Source organism: Anopheles coustani, chromosome 2 (genome assembly GCF_943734705.1).
Source record: "Anopheles coustani chromosome 2, idAnoCousDA_361_x.2, whole genome shotgun sequence".
In the NCBI taxonomy this organism is placed as follows: Eukaryota; Metazoa; Arthropoda; class Insecta; order Diptera; family Culicidae; genus Anopheles; species Anopheles coustani.
The window spans coordinates 37,025,062-37,043,244 of record NC_071289.1 but is presented as its reverse complement, the minus strand read 5'-3'; the positions used below and the strand labels follow the sequence as shown (position 1 = coordinate 37,043,244).

At 44.3% G+C, this 18,183-nt stretch overlaps 2 protein-coding genes across 2 annotated transcripts; both read right to left on the bottom strand.

Moving 5' to 3' along the window:
* Window positions 1-10,670: 10,670 nt before the first annotated feature.
* Window positions 10,671-13,911, bottom strand: LOC131262811 (GATOR complex protein MIOS). Its single transcript, XM_058264890.1, has 5 exons — window positions 13,651-13,911; window positions 13,385-13,567; window positions 13,171-13,311; window positions 12,985-13,104; window positions 10,671-12,921 (listed from the first exon to the last, which is right to left on the bottom strand). The coding sequence occupies exons 1-5, from the start codon at window positions 13,775-13,777 to the stop codon at window positions 10,925-10,927; spliced, it is 2,568 nt and encodes an 855-aa protein (XP_058120873.1). The 5' UTR covers window positions 13,778-13,911; the 3' UTR covers window positions 10,671-10,924.
* A 204-nt stretch (window positions 13,912-14,115) lies between these two features.
* Window positions 14,116-17,856, bottom strand: LOC131262744 (endoplasmic reticulum junction formation protein lunapark-B). Its single transcript, XM_058264810.1, has 6 exons — window positions 17,670-17,856; window positions 17,166-17,296; window positions 16,092-16,321; window positions 15,441-16,024; window positions 15,112-15,360; window positions 14,116-15,016 (listed from the first exon to the last, which is right to left on the bottom strand). The coding sequence occupies exons 2-6, from the start codon at window positions 17,190-17,192 to the stop codon at window positions 14,805-14,807; spliced, it is 1,302 nt and encodes a 433-aa protein (XP_058120793.1). The 5' UTR covers window positions 17,193-17,296; window positions 17,670-17,856; the 3' UTR covers window positions 14,116-14,804.
* Between the last annotated feature and the right edge of the window lie 327 nt (window positions 17,857-18,183).

The window sequence follows — 18,183 nt, the reverse complement described above, 5'->3', positions numbered from 1 at the left end:
TCATTAGTTTCAGCCTTATATTTGAAATCTTCGCTGTTCCTACCGTTGATCTATCTTCTCAATTGTTTTGCTTCAGTTAAACATGAGCAAAATTAAGTAAACCAGTAAAATTGACCTCCTCTTCTATTCTATGCAAAAATAATTAGAACCACGTTTAGGAAAAAAAGGCAGCCCGTACTTTTCCACTAACGAACCTTCTGTGACCTCAGGAGGGTACATACGGCATCGTTTTGAGCGTCCGTAACGATGGGTGACCGCTTTTTGTGTCGGCTCGCTCCCATCGTTTGACTTGTCAGTGTGAGGTTTATCAGTTGAGGTTGGATCGGCGAAAAAAACGACACCCGTAATACGCTGTTAACACGCTCGTAACGCAGTTCATTTACTTGCGATCCCTGGAAACAATCAGACATCGAAGGGGCGGCAACTTCGCTCCACTCCTTACTTGCCCCTGTCGCCCAAAGGTGAGTAAAAGGAACGGCTTAATTTGAACGGCACCAAAGTCCAATTCCGGTTGGCCGATATTCATTTGCCGCAAACTGGCTGCACGATCGCCCGGCGCAGCATAATCATCATAATCAAATGCATTAAACTCATTAAAGGAACGTGATTTGTCTGTCTTTTTTTTTTTTTTTGGTTCGCTCCCCCCGGTTCCAAGTGGGCCTAATTTGTTGATTAACAAACGAACGTCACGCCGTTGGGTTTTCGAGGGTGGATGAGAGAGAAAACTACTTTACCACGTAGCACGATTTGAAGTGAAACAACTAAGAGTGTCCTTTTTTCATTATATATCAGGATTAGCGAAAAAATAATCCTCTGACATGTAAGTGGATGATAAATGTGTTTACTTATGTTCGTCAAGATCAAGAACAGTCCTACCTAAGTCATGAGACCCGTAATAACATTTATTACCATTAAAAAATTGCGAGTTGGGATAAATCTCTATCATAAAACAATCTTCGGCTCTAAAAGCCATCTCCGTGCAAAACCGCGATCCACTAAAGTGCAAGATGTCATGAGAGGCATGTTTTATAGCCTACAGCCCCATTCAGGTGCACCGCACGATCCCGAGCCAGCATTTCCATCATTAATCTTGCCAACACCTTGACAGCGCAAAACTTTCGAAAAATTGTTGACGACGATCGCGGCCACGGTCACTCACAGGACGCAATCCTTCGGGGACTCCGGGGAACCGCTTTTCCGATCGTTAATTTCAACCGCGGTATCCGCGATCACTTTTCTAAACGGGCTTCTGTTCGTCGCGGGTCGGACCACGGGCGGCTTGCCAACCATTCCCGTGTTAAAGATAAAACTAAACACTAAACCCTGTGCTACCACTCTTTCCAATTCATCTTTTAATTAGATCCATCGTAGTACGCTCGCTTGATCTTATTACCGGCGTCCAAGGCGAAAGCAGGGAGGAGATTGCGGCTCGTCGAGTTCGTATAATCGAAAGCCCAAATATTTAAATTAGAAAACACCACGGACGGGAGCCGGGGTGCGGCGCCGGCGGGGGTTTGTTTGTTCCACACCGATGGTGCCCGGCAACAGCAGCAAGCCAATTGAGATGAAATACCACTTTTTAATTGCTTTAATGATCGTTCGATTCGATTGATCCGGCGTTACGAATGGTCGGTCTAATATGGCGTGCCTGCCAAAGTCGGAGGCAAGATTTTCCTACCCGCCCGCAGGCTCGGATGGGCTTCTTGGCTACGGTCCCGCAATGTCGGAGCATGATTTCCCGTTCTGCGATGCGCTCGGGACGCGTTCTGCTGATTATCGTCTCGATGAAACACCGATAAAAGTCCGTGGGTTTATCTCGACGGGTCGTTGCTTGACCGAGAATTTGATTAATGGACAGCTAATGATCAAACAGGAGCCACTTCAAGACGCCGCAAGTTTGTACACTTTGCCAACGTCGCGACAACGATCAGGATTGTTCATAGGGATTTTCCTTGGCGAAAGTATAAAAGACAGCTTATAGAAACTTCAATCCAAGATCAATTTAATGCTAGCTTATTTTAGGAAGCCGTTTCTATACAAAAATAAGTAATGATGAAATTGTAGGGAAAATTGCTTGTTTCTAAAAACCTTCTTGTCTAGGTAAATAAGAATTTTGAGAAATTATAACACCTGAAACCTGGATGATGGGTAAGTATTCCAAGGAATTGAAATTCGAGACAACAACACTATTCACAATAAAACCAATTTAACATAAAAACAGGAGAAACACATATTACCGGGTAGTTTTTGGTCTTTCGAAGCCATTGGAACAATAACAGATTTTAAGAGGACTAGGAAAAGACTATGCTCTAAAATGAAATAATATTCGCAAAAGGGATTTAAAAAGTTTGAATCCTTTTAAAATCATATTTTAAATCTTTCAGATACATTTTTGTTGCTCTGAACATTGATTTAACTGTAAAAGTGTATGTTGTGCATTTTCATAAACTAAGAAATTTGTCATCTTCATTTAATAAACTAGGAAGTTTGTGAATTTGTGATATTTAAATATGAACTTAAACTCGTAAAGCATTAAATGGAAACGAAAAAACGAAACACAAAAATTTTTATACTTGAATACTTTTAAATTTCATAATTATTCTCAAATTCTCAGCTGCAATGCCTGATAAAAACTTATGAGCAATCTTTAAAGGGCTGTTAGAAAATTAGTATACATATTTGAAGGAATTCTCGATAATTTAACAAGTATTCAAATCCTATGATTGATAATCGTGTGTTTTGGCTCGCCATTTGCCTAACAAAGACCACATGCTATAGTTACTCCACAAACAGTTTTATTAAATCGAACTTTTATAGTTTCGGATGGGTTTCATTGTAACCAACACTAGTCAAATTATGCGAGTTCACTACCGTAAGACTAATTTGCGTCATTCATACCCACGCGTTCTCATAATTAAAAAGCCATTCGTTTGTGTGTCTGAACGCGATCAATCTCGGTCGGCCGGATTATTAATGTCGCATGTAAATGGAACCACCAAACCTCCACCGACCTACGACATCCGAGGGGGTGATTCGGAGCGAAGTGATTATTTTGAAATTAACCCCTCACTTGAGCGCTTTATTTCGCGCACTCGAATTAACTCTACGCACACAAAACTTGAACCGGGTAGGCAAATCGTTTTCCGAGCGAGAGATCCCGAGGGGAAGCCTAGTTTTCGAAGCATTAAGACAATCGTGCTCAGCCAGGCTCGGGCAAGTTATTGGGTTAGAAAGGTGCCATTTGTCAACTTATCAGTGATCAGAAAGCAACCAACTGTTCACGATCGGGTCAACCGAGAGTGGTACACGGAAACCGGGGGACACTCCGGGTCAGAAACAAAGAAGCGACCTGCCATTTTCATTGTTTTCCATGCGAAGGCAGTCTCCCGTCGGCTGCCGGCTAATTATATTACAAGCGAACGATTAAATAATAATTTGCTTCCTGTTGACATTTCGGCCCAGATAACGCTCCGTCGTGTTGTTAGCCGACTGCACAGGTGCGCGTAGGACCCGATGGGTAAAGCTAGCCCGGGGAAAATGGGGAACGAAAATCCATCCAGGCGTATTTGTTCTGTGAACCACCACGGGGGGTGCAATTAGGCGACCTCATTATTTCGATGGTCGGATCAATTTCGGCGGTAACCATGCCTAATGACTTTTGATTATGATAGTTTCCCGGGACTTGCCAGCTTGGACGCGCACACAAACAAACACACAGGCAACCAACCCCAGTTGAAGTAGCTTTGTTTTCGGTGCCGTTCTTCTCTGATGTTGCCGATTGCCGAAGCGTCCAGGCACACCACTGATCGGAGCATAATTGATGGGCCCTTGAAAGGGCAAAAGGGCCGCATATTCCGCTAGATTAGACATTTGACGCGGCACGGAAGTTAATTACACCCGGATCAGCCGCACCACCGTTGGACAAAGGTTTCAACGGCACTGGGCGGTCGTAGGGTGCAGTACCGTTTTCGGTGACAAAACCCCATCGGAAAGCCGGAACTCACTAAAACCTCGGTTGATCGCATTTTCATCATCCGTATGGAGAGCTTTCGAACCGGACAACCTACCCCGGAGCGCCCGGATGGGTAGATGATTAAAATATCAATTTCCGATATTAGAACTAGTACCACCCAGGGCTCGTTCGGTACCTCCCCTCCGAGTACTCGTCAATTACGCGCTTCCACCTCATTTAATCGAGGCAATTACCACGGACCCGGGGCTCGCACTGGGCGGTGCTGAAATGAATCTTGGGAAACACGCTGCCGGTCAACTTTGTCCTCACGAGGCACTGGAAAAAAAGGCCGGGTGGGAAAACTGCGGCCGTTCTCACATTCTACTTTGCCGAACGTGCCCCTCGTACGGTTTGTATCTGGTTCACTACTTTCTAAAAGCAATTCACGCATCGTGCCCTGGCGCCTGGGAGAGTGGACCAGCTTATGGAAAAGTTTATGTTAGATTAAAGTCATCTAAGCTAGTCCAGCTGAGGCTTAATCGCCATAAAACTCGTGTGGAACTTATACCGAGATTCAACAAGATAATAAGCACAATTGTATTAAATCATTACGAAACATTACAGTTGTGTCCTATGAATCTTTCCATATTTTCAAGGACACATTGATGAACCTTTCATCGTATTTTCATGAATCCTAGTAAAATATTAAAATCTACATCCGAAAACAAAATCGTTTTCTCCACATAAAATTTTTACTAAAAGATTAATCATACCATACCTACAATAAAACTATTATTTTATAAAAAATATGTATCTTCCAAATCAAACATTTAAACCAATGTTTTGTAATGAGCAATGAGAAGCGAAAAGAGATAAACAAATTTGACAAAACTAAAGTTTTAGTAAAATTAATTTGAAATAGCAAAAAATACTTTAATTACTAGCCTTGATGAATAAGTAAATTTATGTTTGCATCGGTTTACAGTCTTTTTAGGATTTTCATTAAAATAAGGTGTAAAACTAGTCTTTGTCGAAATGTAAAGTATTCATTGGATAGCATATTGATTCTCTACAACATGTCTTTTTACGTTTTGTCGTATGTCGGTGCGATAGGTAGGGTTTAAATTAAACTTGATGGGGGTACGTATAATTTGTTCAATAACTATATTTTAATAAATGTTTTATAGAATATGTGGGATACAGCACACAAACAATAGGAGTGAAAATAATTGTTCATACAATTATTCAACTTAATCTGCGGCGCTCATACTTAAGCGCATGTTTGCTCCCAGTACGTTCTAAATTAAATTTACTCTTTGCGATCATATCATGAAATGAAATGGTTTATGTTCATGATATGAAAAATAAAAACAGTTTTGTTTTGTCACAGTTTCAAACAACCTCTTCATCGCCTTAATCTAATGGGATCTTCGTCCCTAAATCTTATGCTAGATCCTAAACCGTACCCTAGATCTTATGCTCAATAAATGGAGCACGTAATTGATCAAAGTAAATTTAAACTAAACTTCACCTGAGGGAAACAAGGACAGGTGGCTATTACTAAACGCAATAGCACTTTTTTCGACTTTTGATGGGATGATGCTCAGCGAGATAGATCAGACTCCACAAAACATTTCGCGGTGAGCAAGTAAAAAAACCATTAAATTTACGGTCGTTGGGTCACATTCCCCAGGGCGCACAAATCGTCGGGTGCAGTCACGTTTCGATGTCAGGTTTGAGATGGTTTGTCACGATAAGAATCACAAGGGGCTTAAACAAATTGCTTGCTAGGTACGCTAATGCTCTCATTTGCAATGCTTTTCCTTTTCGAAATGGGGCATTCGGGATGCGGATCTGACTGTTTACTTTGTCAGTAAATGTCTTCATTAGGTTAGAAAAGCTTAGTTTGATGGTTCTATGCATGAGTGATTACGAACGGGGCGAAGAAATACACACCCAAGCATTATTGTACATAACGGTTAACGAATTAAATGACGGCATGGAGAAAAACTTTGTAGTGAAAAGCATGAATCTTCAAATCGGTGAAGAAAAACACATTGCATATTAAAGCAAGGAGCAACTAAAAATTTAAACGAAAAGGAGATAATAACGTACCATTTAGTGCAATCAACAGCTTTAGGAATAGATTGCATTACCATCTCCTCCATAACCATTCATCCAGTTTCCCATTCTCTCGATAATGCAGTAATTTGTTTCCACGAGCGCCTATGATCTTCCGCCAAAAAAACCCAGCGCAAATTAATTTAGGTGTCGATTCAATTTAACAAAACAGGCTCCACCGGCTGCAACCGAAGACGAATCAATTTGCTGCTTAACACTTTAAAGCACCCAAAAATAATTTGCCATAATGGGCAAATCGGCTCCCTTTCGGGCTGCGGCTTTCCTCTTGTGGCTTTTTTTCCCTCCTGGCCCTCCCTCTTCCCGCCAGACGCTGCTTGTCTTCGAACCGAAAGAATTCGGTCCGCCGGTTAGAATCATTTCCGTTGCGCGCGTTTAACCCTTCCCAGCAAGTAACGTTCGTCAATTATGGTAAATATACTTCATGTCTTCCGTGGATGTGGCCAGAGTGGTTTCGGGCGGGTTTAAAACCCCACAAAACACACACACACACGCACATGCATGCTCGGTCGAAGTCATACACACCTTTGATTCTTAGGAAAGTTAATTTCCTCGAGGCCGCCGGATGAAACGGAAATTGACTTATCTTTGCTCAATTTGGCGGTTTAAATCGTAAGCTCGCGATGCGAGGGAAGCAGCCCGTGAGGGGATGGTTGGTAAGACTGGAAGCCTCTTAGTGGGGGGAAAACAAGGAGCTGAAAGTAATCAAACAACGTAAAAGGAAAAACGTTGACTTTTGCCATTCTGACGCACGACCCGTAGGGAATGGTCTCGGATGGGCAGGTTTCATGGGATGGCTCGGTAATGGGAAAGACGGAAACGCGGGAGGCAGAAAGAACGCCTGGAAAATGTAACCTCACCGGGAACTTGGGTCCGATCAAATTGAAGCGTTTATTTTACGACCCTTAAGTGCAGCGAGGGCAGCTTTTGATTGGGAGCCCAGGCCCGGTCGGGTTCGGGAAGCCTTTTGTTTGGTTGTTTATTCTTGCGAAGAGACAAAACGTCGACAAACTGTCGACAGGAGGGCAAGATGGCAAGCGATGGCTAATTGACTAACGAAATTGAATTCAATTTTAACCGAGTGCACCACCATCTCACCACAACCACCGGATACACCTTCCACCGCGGCGAGTGTGTGTGTGTGTCGAGGTCGTTACTTCTTCACACTCCGGACTGTAAAAAGGCTTACAAAAAAAACCAAAGCTGAACGGGTATGGCTAATGAAAATGGATCACCACTTTTTTCCTTCTTGCCTTAATAAACTTCCCGTTTCGTTCGCTCCAACGGGTTGCACTCGATCGGACGCTCGGTTTCCCATTGGATGGTGCGGAAAAATCGGTGCGCCACAGGATGCACCGTATGGGGAGGGCAGTAAGGGAGGGAGCAAGCAGCAGTTCCGCTCGGCTAAGCCGAGAGTTAATTGAAAAATGTGAACGGCTTCCATCGGCAACCGTCGATTCGAAGGGTTTCGGGCAGGGATGAAATTATTATTGACGATAATAAAGCTTCGCCCGTTTCGCGAACCCGGCCGGGGACAGTTTTGGAAGGTGGATCGAGAACAACGAAAGGAAGAAAAAAAACCTCGGAAAAACCGTGTGATCAACGCTGGGACGCGGATGGGTGCGAGTGTTCGTCGATCGGGTAACATAATTGATAATAAATGCTCGTAATGTTATACTCTACTCGCTGTTTTTCTTTTTTGTTCTCTTGCTGGAACCAAATCCCAGGCCAGATGGAGCGAAGAGTCTGTAATTTTCAGCAATTTAAATAATTCTAAACAATGTAATTTCCAGCACCGAGTGCTTCCCGATACCTGTGATAACGCTGATGGTAATGAAGGCAATTTCCCCGTTCGGTATTGAACTTAATAATCCTAGACTATCGTCAATTTGACGCAGATGTCGCATTTGATGTCTTGTGATTCGCTTGTCTTCTCACATAAATTTCATGAAAGTCATAAGTAACCAAACATTTTACTATGATTATTATCTTCATTCAACTTTACCGCTATTTTTAATTTTTTTTTTAAGCTTAATTGATTCCATTATTTTTCCATCAACCTTTTCGATGTTTTTCCTGAGAAAATGATCCGCTAAGACAATTACTCCACACGTTGGTGCTAAAAGCAGCTCTGGAAATGGTTTGAACAATGGTAAAATTTCTCCGAATTCATAAAACTAAAAACGGCCCAGGGCCCAGCCGAAGAAATCATTCTTCTGCGACTTCAAACTAATCATAACCAACGCCACGCATTCATTCTAGATTATGATTTTATGTTGCTCGACAACCCGGCCCGGCTGGTTTTATTCCCCATCGGCAGGAAAACCCCTCGCCCTGGGGGTGTTGTGGCACCTTCTGACGCCATTTTATTCGCACTCACCGACCAGTGTTGGGTTTGGAAGCCGCACGAACCCGTGGCGCACCCTTTCCATTAACGCGAGCCAGGGGAACAAACGATAAGCATTAATTTAATTTTTCCATACTTTAAAACAGCATAAAGATAAACAACGCTATTACGATTTCGTTTTCTTCCCTTCGTCATTCCAACGTTTGCGGCGAGCGGATGCGAAAGGCCACAACGAAAGGCTTGTGCCAGCGGATACCCCAGAGCGCCTATGTACATTCGTTTAATTTCTTCTTGGAATTACATAAAACGAAGCTCCCTCTCGGATGGGGCGCGGGTTTCCCATCCACCCCAAACGAAGAAACTGCCTCCAGAGCAAACCGAGGCCGTCGTTCCTGTCGAAACGAAATGTCGGCGTAATTACGTTAATGGCCGAGCGAACCTTCATAATATCGCCATTTGCATCAAACGCTCCCCGTCCATTGCGTACTGCAAGTCCGAGGACACCGAAGGAAAAGGGTTGCTGTGACTGTATGCGTATGTATGGATGTGTGAATGTGGAGCAGCAAATTGAATCTCGAGTCGGGTGGGAAACCGCTTCGCTCTTCTTTCTGAGCACAGCTTCATCCTGCGACCACGTGACATTTTAGCCGGGGCTCCAATTCCTTCGCCATTTGTCACCCCGACCGGCGAGACCGGGTTGCGGGAAAATTTAATAACGTATTGCCATTTCCATTACATGCGGTACGCTAATGAATGATAAATTTAAATTAATTACTCCCAATCTCAATCAACAGCACCAGGCGTGTCATTGCTCGGATTTCTGTCCCTGAAACGACCTTTCGTCGTTTCGCGCGCTGCTTCTGCTGCTCCCGTTGTGGCCATGATTAACCGGTTTTCCGGCACGATGGCAATTGATTTAACATGCTGTAGTTGCCATTATTATTGCCAACCTTGTTCTCTGTTTTCTTTACCTACAGTTCTACTCGTATACCATCAATTCTCTCCCTAGCGAGAAAAAAAATGCAGCAATGCAATGCAGCGAGAAAAAACAAGTGGTTTTACCGGTGTTTTTAGTTCACAAAGTAAAATTAACGTTTTGGGTGAGGAAAACGTGGTGGTATTTTTGACTTTATAAACGAAAACATGTTATATTTGATACAATTGCTAGAAAACATTTTCGATACTTGAAAACAGAAGTCGTTGAGGAATAATTGAGAACCACTGCTTCAATAAGTCCATCAATTAACCCGTAAAGCATGAAAATCTAATCACCGACGCTAAGCGATATAAATTGTACCCGTTCTTTACGCTACTCCCCCACCTTTTCTCTTCGTCTTCTTCTCATCCGCTAACCTGCACCCTGAACGGCCCTTACATAATTAAAACGCCAGAATATATGCAATTGCGAACACTTCCTCGTGCGCTAAGAAAGTAGGCGTGGTCTGCTAGTAGGCCATTTTTTATTTTTCTTCGCATTTCCTTGGAACAAAAAGATGGCGGTTGCCTGTCTGCATTCAAAAGCGTTTGTTTTCCCATAAATACTCGATGTTTTGAGGAAAAATCTGGGCCTTGATTGATTGATTGTACCATGTTGAATTAATTACCAATAGCTTAAAAGTTAGACTCAAAGAACACCACGTGCGAAACTCATTAAGTTGAAAAACTTGGTCAACGGAAACGTTCGACCAGAGCTATAGATCCAGAAACCACAATCATATAAAATTTGGTCGTGAAAACGACAGTAGCAAGCTGGATTCGGACAAGTGAAAACAGATGATTTGTCCGTATGAGCCGCTAGTGATTCCATGAAGTGCGTAAACTATTCAACACCAAGTTTATCCAACCTTGCTTGCATTGTGAATGCTAAAAATGTATTTTCTTGGAATCGTTCGTTAAGGATAATTTTAACATCAGTACACAGCCGAGCAGTAGAGCAGGTTTGAAAAAATGTTATCGTTGAAGATGAAGATAAAATTGAATCGTTCAAGTCGGTGAACATTGTAACATACTACTGAATATTCATATTTTAATATTTTACAGATACCAGGTTTCGCTGGATTGAATTAACTGTGAACAAAACGTACTATGAAAATGCAGCTGTGTACAAAAATATCACCATAGCTTATACAAAAATTGAACCGTTAGAAACGTTCTTGAAATAGGAGTACAAAATATCCCAAATCAAACATAACTATAATCACAAATGATGGCAAAATATTTCACTTACTGTATAAATTGTTTGATTTTATTAAAGACTTTTTTACAAATTGCATTCCCCATCAATGTATAAAATTTGTCTTTTACGTAGGAAACAAAGTGATTAAAGTAGAACGGACATTCACAAGCACCGTTTAAATTGAAGCAAAACAAAACAGACCATTAGCGACAGCACAAAAAAAAACAAACATATCCTTACGTTAAGAATAGGAACACCGACGATGACAAGAAAGTACTAGGGCTGCCTAGAACAGCGTCGACAGCTGGTGTCAGGAGACACTGTCTTTATCGCGTGGGAACTGCGGCATCGGCAGATCTTTGGCGAAACACTTGCAGTTGCAGGACGTCACCGGACACTCGGTGTTCTGGTTGAACCACTCGGTTAGGTGCTCGGTGTGGCCTCCGTGCCGACAGGTCTGGCACCAGCTGAACCACTTCGAAAACGGTTTCGATTGCCATCCGATCTGACCCTGGGCGACCTGGCTCGGCGAGATGGCGCCCATCGTGGTGCCCATGTGCAGCAGACAGAGTGCGCACCGTGGAAGCGGTTTGCGACAGTGGGGACAGGAGGACAGTTTATGCATACTGGTCGCGTTGGTGCGCATCCGTGCATCGTCTTGTAGCGCCATCGACACATTTTTGCCACAAAAGTTGCACAGCAGAAACACGGACCGGGAGCTACGTGGTGGAGACCGGATGCTACCCAGAGTGATGTCGAGCTGAGCGCGCTGCTCCCACAAGCCCCACACGTCCAGCATATCCCGGTAGGTGGCAATCCAGTACTGTACGCGGTAGTCGGAGAGAAGCTCCGAGGATAGGAACCGGGCGGCGATCAGTGCCACCGTCTGCACGTCCTCCGTCCGATCGAGGTGACTCTGCAGCAGGTTGATGCCATCGTTGGAAGCGCCCGTCAGCAGCAAACCGTTCAAGTCACCCGTTTCGATGCAGTTCGCCACCATGCCTTTGGTGTATTCTGCCAGCTTCACGTCCGAGAGGAAATTGCACGCGAATGCCATTCGATCGCTGAGCGAAATTTGCGTCTCATTAGTAACCGTCTCGAAGCCTTCTTTCTCGTGCGCAAGAAACGAAAACATACAGCGCAAGTAAGGATCGTCAATCTGCGTGCGTGCCGCACCACACTGCTTGCGCCACAGTTCCGAACGTTCGGCCGAAAATCCGGACAGTGCAATGGCTGCCACTCGCAACAGCGAGCTCGGATCGGACGCTTGGTCAGCACCCTTACCGAGAATATCAATCGCTAGACGAACGCGGAAGTGGAAACAGGCTAGTAACGCCGCTCGGGTGTACTCACGCTTGGCGCACAGGTCGTCCAGAAACGCCGTGAAGGAAGTCTCCTTGTCCCGCTCGAACGTCCACCCGCAGAGAAGCTGGGCAAAATCTCGCTGCTCGCTCCGGTACACGACAAGCCCGCTGCACATGCTAAAATCGTTCCATTTCGTATTGACCGGCTCCGACTGAGACATGGGAGGACCATCGAGCGCGCTGCTAACGCCAAGGATCGATTTTAATCCAAGTTTACAATCCTCCTTGACCATGTGACCCAACATTCGCCAGACCGACAGCAGCCCATCGTTCTTCTCCACCAGCTCACCGTTCCGCTGCAGGTCCGCCATCAGCCCGTAGTTCTTCAGAGCTCGATGCTGCATCGTTTCAGCGATGTCCTCCTCACTGCTGTCGATGTTCCACTGATTCAGCGAGTCGGTCGGGGTCGAGGAGCGAGTCGGTGTGGCGAACTGTCGCAACTCGGTGCCATTGTTACCGAACAGGTTGTTGTTGTTGTCCCACGAAACGGCCACCCGCTGGGGGATGCGATAGTCACAGATGTTACCGACGCTCGACAGTGCAAGCATCCGCTCCAGGTCATACGGATGCCACGACAGGTAAGCCATCGACGGTATGCGGGTTGTGGTAAGCGTGTTGGCGGTGGTTTGAAATGGAGAAACAAACCGCTTCACCGAATGTGGCTCACCACCGTCCATCTCCGAGCCGGGCCAGTGAAGGTCGATCAGGTTGATCAGTGGCGAGTCGCGCTGCAACGTGGACAAAACGGAGGATCGCGTCGGGCACCAGGAAAGCTGACTAATGCTTTTCTGCATCTGTATCTGACTGATCGGTTTCTCCAACGAACGGAGGTCCCAAAGATTAATGATGTTCTCGACATAACTAGCCAGGTAACGTCCATTTGGAGCAACGCAGACCCCATTCACCGTTCGGGTGTTTGCCACCGTTGTGATGGCAGGATTTTCTAAAAACAAAGCCAGAAATTACTAACTACGAAACCGACGTTGTGAAAAGTGCGAATACTTACGTCTGATGTCCATCATTTTGATATACTTGTGACTCATGCCTGCAATCAAGACCTGCGGGAATGTTTTGTCCCAGCACACCGAATGGGCCGTTTCCGAAAGGCCAACCATGCTTACGATTGCTTTGAAGGGAGGATACGTGAATTGAAATTACCTATAAATCAATAGCGAGAATGGTGTTTACTTACAAGATTGGTTTGGCACTCCTCGTTCCGTGTCCCAAATCGTGATACAGTTATCCGACCTGTTCCGGTCATGTCCCATGGCCAAGAAATTTGGTTCCAGTTCACTCCATGCCAGGCACGTGCACGCTCTTGATATTCTGGGTGCTATAAAGAACATATTAGAAATGACATTTAAAAACAGCCTTGCCAATGCAACTGAAAGGGGAGAAAAACTTACTGAACTCAACATTATTTTCGGCAACAAAGTTACATAACGCAACCTTCCCGTTAGGCAGGCCTGCGGCGAATAGAATATCGCCTCCGCCGTAGTACGATGGTGCCACCGTACGCACGAACTGATAGCGCGTCTCGAAGGCGATTAACGTGGCAGTGGTGCTCTTCGAGATGTCCAAATTGATGTCTATGGGAAGGAAGCAACAAAACGCAGATGGGTTTATTTTTCTGGTGCGGAATTTCGGAGCCAACCCGTACATTTACACTCACTCGATTTTTCTCCATTGTCGACAAGATCCGGTTTCACCTGGTAGAGATTGATTTCCGAGCTGGCCGCTGTGAGAAACCGGTCCGTGTACTTCGGAAACCAGTGCAATTCCACTACGGTTTGCGACATCGTCCGACCGTTTATACCTGGTGCATGGCAAACGAATTGAACACGGGTTTGTTTAAGTTTACGTCTGGCGCAAGACAGGTAGTAATAATCACTGGAGTCAAAATTGATAACAGCACGATGTTTGTTTTTGTTATTTGAACTGTTTCACGCGGCAGATGGAATAAAAACAACTTGTTTAGACGAGTGACAGCAACCTGCATGTTTATCAAAGCTAGTATATGTGCAGGTTTGGTGTGTGGTAAAGAACTGTCAAACTTTACCACTCATTTTTTCCGTTGCTTGTCGCAGCATTTAAAATTCTTATCAGTAATCACGAACAATAATAAAAGCATATTTAATAGAGAAAACTTCTTCAAATTCTTTTATTGCAATATCTTACAGTAGGATTTTAATTACAACAAGAGTTAAGAACCTTCAAAAACGAATCATTTCCTTTTCCTATAAATTCAACTTCCTTTCCAAGGTGGTGGTCATTCACCAAAATTCGCTCTATTCAATTTCAACCCCACAGGTTGTTCATAGTTCCTCGTTTCCTGCCCCAAAAAATGCTGCTTATACTATGCTCCTACTGCTTACCACCCTTTCAAACACACTAACAGGCACGGTTATTTCTGCGTTGGCAAACGTTTCACTTAAATTACAGTCGCAACTACTTTCACTCGTTTTATAATCGCTTTTTACATGCAAGCTAATCTCTACGACTTGCCCGAAGCAGGGTTAGCCAATTTTGACTAGTGAAACTGTATTCGCCCTCCGTGCTTGTTGCTTCCCTAAATGCTTCAACTAAATAACAGTATGAGTTTAAGTCCTGTGTGGCTATAAAAGCAAATGTATCAACTGGTCTATGAGTGAGTTCATTCTAGTTTCGAGCGTTTGTTGTAAAAGTATCCAAAAGATACGCGGATGAATGGATTGGGAATTGGTTAAGACAGAGCTAAAGAGTGATTAGATAAAAATTGAAATAATGAAAAAAATATCTAGCTTTACAAAACAAAACGTGATCCGACACGAATTGAACTAGTTGAATTCAGTCAATTTTTTTCGATCCCACAGTTTCCGGCCGGCTTGGCACTTCGGATACGGCTGTATCAGTGGGCGTTTTGGTGTCAGTCCTTTCTACCGACTCGTCGTTTGGAGTTGAATTTTCCACCGTTTCAGACCCACCTTCACCCGATTCACCCATAGGATTATCTAGTTGCATTCGTGCCTCATCCTGTGGGACCTCCAATTCAGATTCAACTATAAAGAGAAATACAGCGGTTATCAAAGGCCATTACTAAATTAATAAGAGAAATAAATAAGATAAAATTAAATATAAGATAAAACTTTTTCACCTGGCCCTTCCTCCCCAACACCAGGACTGCGTGGTTCGCCAGACTCGGACGACGCAGAAGAACGTTCTCCATCATCTCCCTCCACCTCCGAGGCCGTGCTTGATTCAGGCTTCTGAGAAAGCCTGTCAAACTGTGCCTGCTCGAAGGGCAGTCGGGGTGCCACAGGACGCTGCTTTTTCGCCGCATTAAATGTGCCACAGAAGGCACACCGGAAAGCAGTATACTCATACTCCTCCTTCAGGGCCATGCCTAGGAACAAGAATACCGAAACAAGCAAGGTAATAATTAATGTTTTATGCAACCTAGAAAGTCGGCCTTCTCATCTTTACCGTTGTGCATGAAACATTCGCTGCAAATCATCGCAAATCGATTCACGGGACCATCTCCGACCAAATAGTCCACCATTTTCTCCCAAACACCCTTCTGGTTGTGGTTAATGATGGGAAAAGGTGTCCTTCTGTACGCCGTTTGACCACCAGAGTGCATCATCTGGTGCTGTTGCTGATGTCGCATGATTAAACCAGGGGCTGTTTGGGGTGTCACAGGCATGGGGCGATTCGGTCGCATTTGCGGGGTGACCGGAGTCGGTGCACGAACCGCCACCGAGGGAGGAGAAAGCCGACTCTGGGGTATGCTCGGTACCGGCATTCGAGGCATCCCGGTGGAAATCGGTTTTGGTGAATTGATGGGAGCCCGCAAGGGCGTCAGGGAGGCATTGATTGCTTGCGTTTGCAGCCGATGCGATTTGTCACCGAATTTGTCCAATATTTCTACCGCCACCTTGTAGGTCTCCTTTTCCATCACCTTTTCGAGGATTTTCTTCTTTTCCGTGCGCAGGTCTTTTAGTTTGTTCGAGTTCCGGAGCACTTTCCGCTCATAGTGCCACGCTAGTAAGCGTTTTAGAACGAAAATACTGTAAATAAAGAATTGGAAAGAATGGTTACCTTAATCCGGAGCCACATGTGAACAAGAATACTCACATTATTGGGCATAGTAGCAACGGAACGGAATATACAATCCGCTCGTTCCATGTCGAAGGGAAGAAAGCGAAGTAGAAAATTAACGACGCTACCACGTACAGTCCGATTGAAGTGACCAAAAAACGTGCCACGAAACGTTTCCGCCGTTCCTGGGTACTAATTGTGTACGCTTCGATGTCTTTTATTTTTTCCTCCAGTGCCTCCAACAGCTGTAAGGTGGTTTTCTCTTTCTATGAACGAAGAAAGCCGGGGCAGAAGAAGAACGGAAAAACAAAATTTGATAGTAAATTTAAGTGCACTCTTGGGGCAACCGAAACGCCTTCTCCTCCATGCTTCGATGCGCGCCAAACCTGGCTGGCCGTCTGCAGTTTCGATTTCATTGCACTACAAGACGACGGTATCGGTGAAGTTTCGCTTTGTATTGATCAGCATCGGTAATGATGGTACCGTGAGCGTTTACCGTCGTTTCCACCAACCCGACGCCGAACTATCTAATTGAATATTTATTTTTGTCTGTAACATGCACACGCTTGGAAAAGGCCGCACGAAATGCCCGTTTGAAATTTACCTCATCCGGTTGTGTGTTTGTTCGACGTCTGCGGAATTCATGCGAATCGGACATTGAATGTCAACTAATCCTGGCCAACAGTAAATCGTAAAATGCCAACGAAGGGCAAACATTCTAACAGGAGTCCTTTAGACAAAAGGTCTTTTAATGTGTTAAGTTTAAGAAGCGAAAAGTCAAAGCTACTGTTATGTTAACAGTTCAAAACATCATATTTAAAACTCCCAGTATCAAAAAGGAGCCACGTAAACCTGCTCCACTTCTGAGTACAAGGTAGCTCAGTCATGTTCAGTCCAAATGCACTTTAATCGTTAAATCTTACTTAGCGAAATATGCTTATCTCCACAGTTTTTATTACCGTTACCACAAACACTGTGCGTCATCGTGCTCAGGTCAAACCGTGTTCAGTCAGTTCCTTGCCTTCTAACCTTCTTTTATCTCGGACTTTCTAGTGGGCCGGCGGGGAAAAGCAAATGCCCGCAAATCCAAAGGTTACTATGGATACTTACCCGAAATCTTGAAATAATAATCCCCATCGTGCAGTATCGGTCGTGCAGTTGTGGAGGGAAAGTAGACCGTCACAAACTGCGTTAAGCTGCGAGCAGATACCACGAGCGCCGTTTCGTTTGTATTCACCGTGCTGTAAGGAAAAGAGCAGGTATTCCAAAATGGTTAAACTCAAGGGTTATCAGGACAGCAAACAAATCAATCTTCACTAGCCATCCAACTGAACCGGCCGCGCTAAATTTAAAATCCATGAATCGGTAAAGACACCAAAAAAGAAAGGTGGGTGTAGGAAAAGAAAACATAGTCAAAAATAGATTGTGCTGTTTCGTGGTCACTTGAACGGAGCAACGTTTTATCCGTGCCGCGTTTACGTTGGATCGACCGCGCGGAAGAAAGATTGATACCGCGAGTTTTACTTTTATTTATGTTGTCCTTCGAAGGTACGCCATCGGATTATTCACCTATCGTCGTCACAAAGACGCCAAAAGATAACACACTTTCCTTACCTTGTCCTATCGACGTTAACGCGGTCAACTGGTAGAAGGATAGTTCATTGATGGCTGTTCCAAGCGTCGACGTAGCTAAATCCAAGCGACTCCTTTCCTTCCGTCTATTGTGCCACAAATGAATGTTTTGATTCGCGATCGACGAGGAACGAAGTTGCCACTTCGACGGTTCTAGCGTTTGTTAGTTGTTGCCAAAGCTAGCACACCAGGTGAACTCATTCCGATCAAATCCACAAATGACAAGCAAAAGTAAAATTTTTAACAATTTGTCTGCAAAATGTTTCAGTTTCCTGTGTATCGGTTGTTGTTGTTTCCGACAGTAGATTTATTTCGCAAAATGTAGAACAACTTTGACTAAAAAGTGGGTATTTTACTTCATAATGCCGTCACAGGTTATCTTGGGTGCTATCCCCGCTTATTATATTCACCTTGGTTCATGCTTTTTAGACAATTTGTCAAAATCAGCAATCCCCGCGTCATCCAAGGCTTGTACAAAGTAGGTTGATGCACTAAG

Bases quoted from the DNA above. Each gene is read 5' to 3' on its own strand.
- LOC131262811 (XM_058264890.1), bottom strand. From the start codon at position 13,777: ATGTCGCAAACCGTAGTGGAATTGCACTGGTTTCCGAAGTACACGGAC. The intron at 13,312-13,384 runs GTAAGTTTTTCT...TGTTCTTTATAG, and splicing joins CGAAAATAATGTTGAGTTCA to CACCCAGAATATCAAGAGCG. The intron at 13,105-13,170 runs GTAAGTAAACAC...CTCCCTTCAAAG, and splicing joins AGGAGTGCCAAACCAATCTT to CAATCGTAAGCATGGTTGGC.
- LOC131262744 (XM_058264810.1), bottom strand. From the start codon at position 17,192: ATGGGGATTATTATTTCAAGATTTCGG. The intron at 16,322-17,165 runs GTAAGTATCCAT...CTTCGTTCATAG, and splicing joins TTATTATTTCAAGATTTCGG to AAAGAGAAAACCACCTTACA. The intron at 16,025-16,091 runs GTGAGTATTCTT...CTTTATTTACAG, and splicing joins TTGCTACTATGCCCAATAAT to TATTTTCGTTCTAAAACGCT.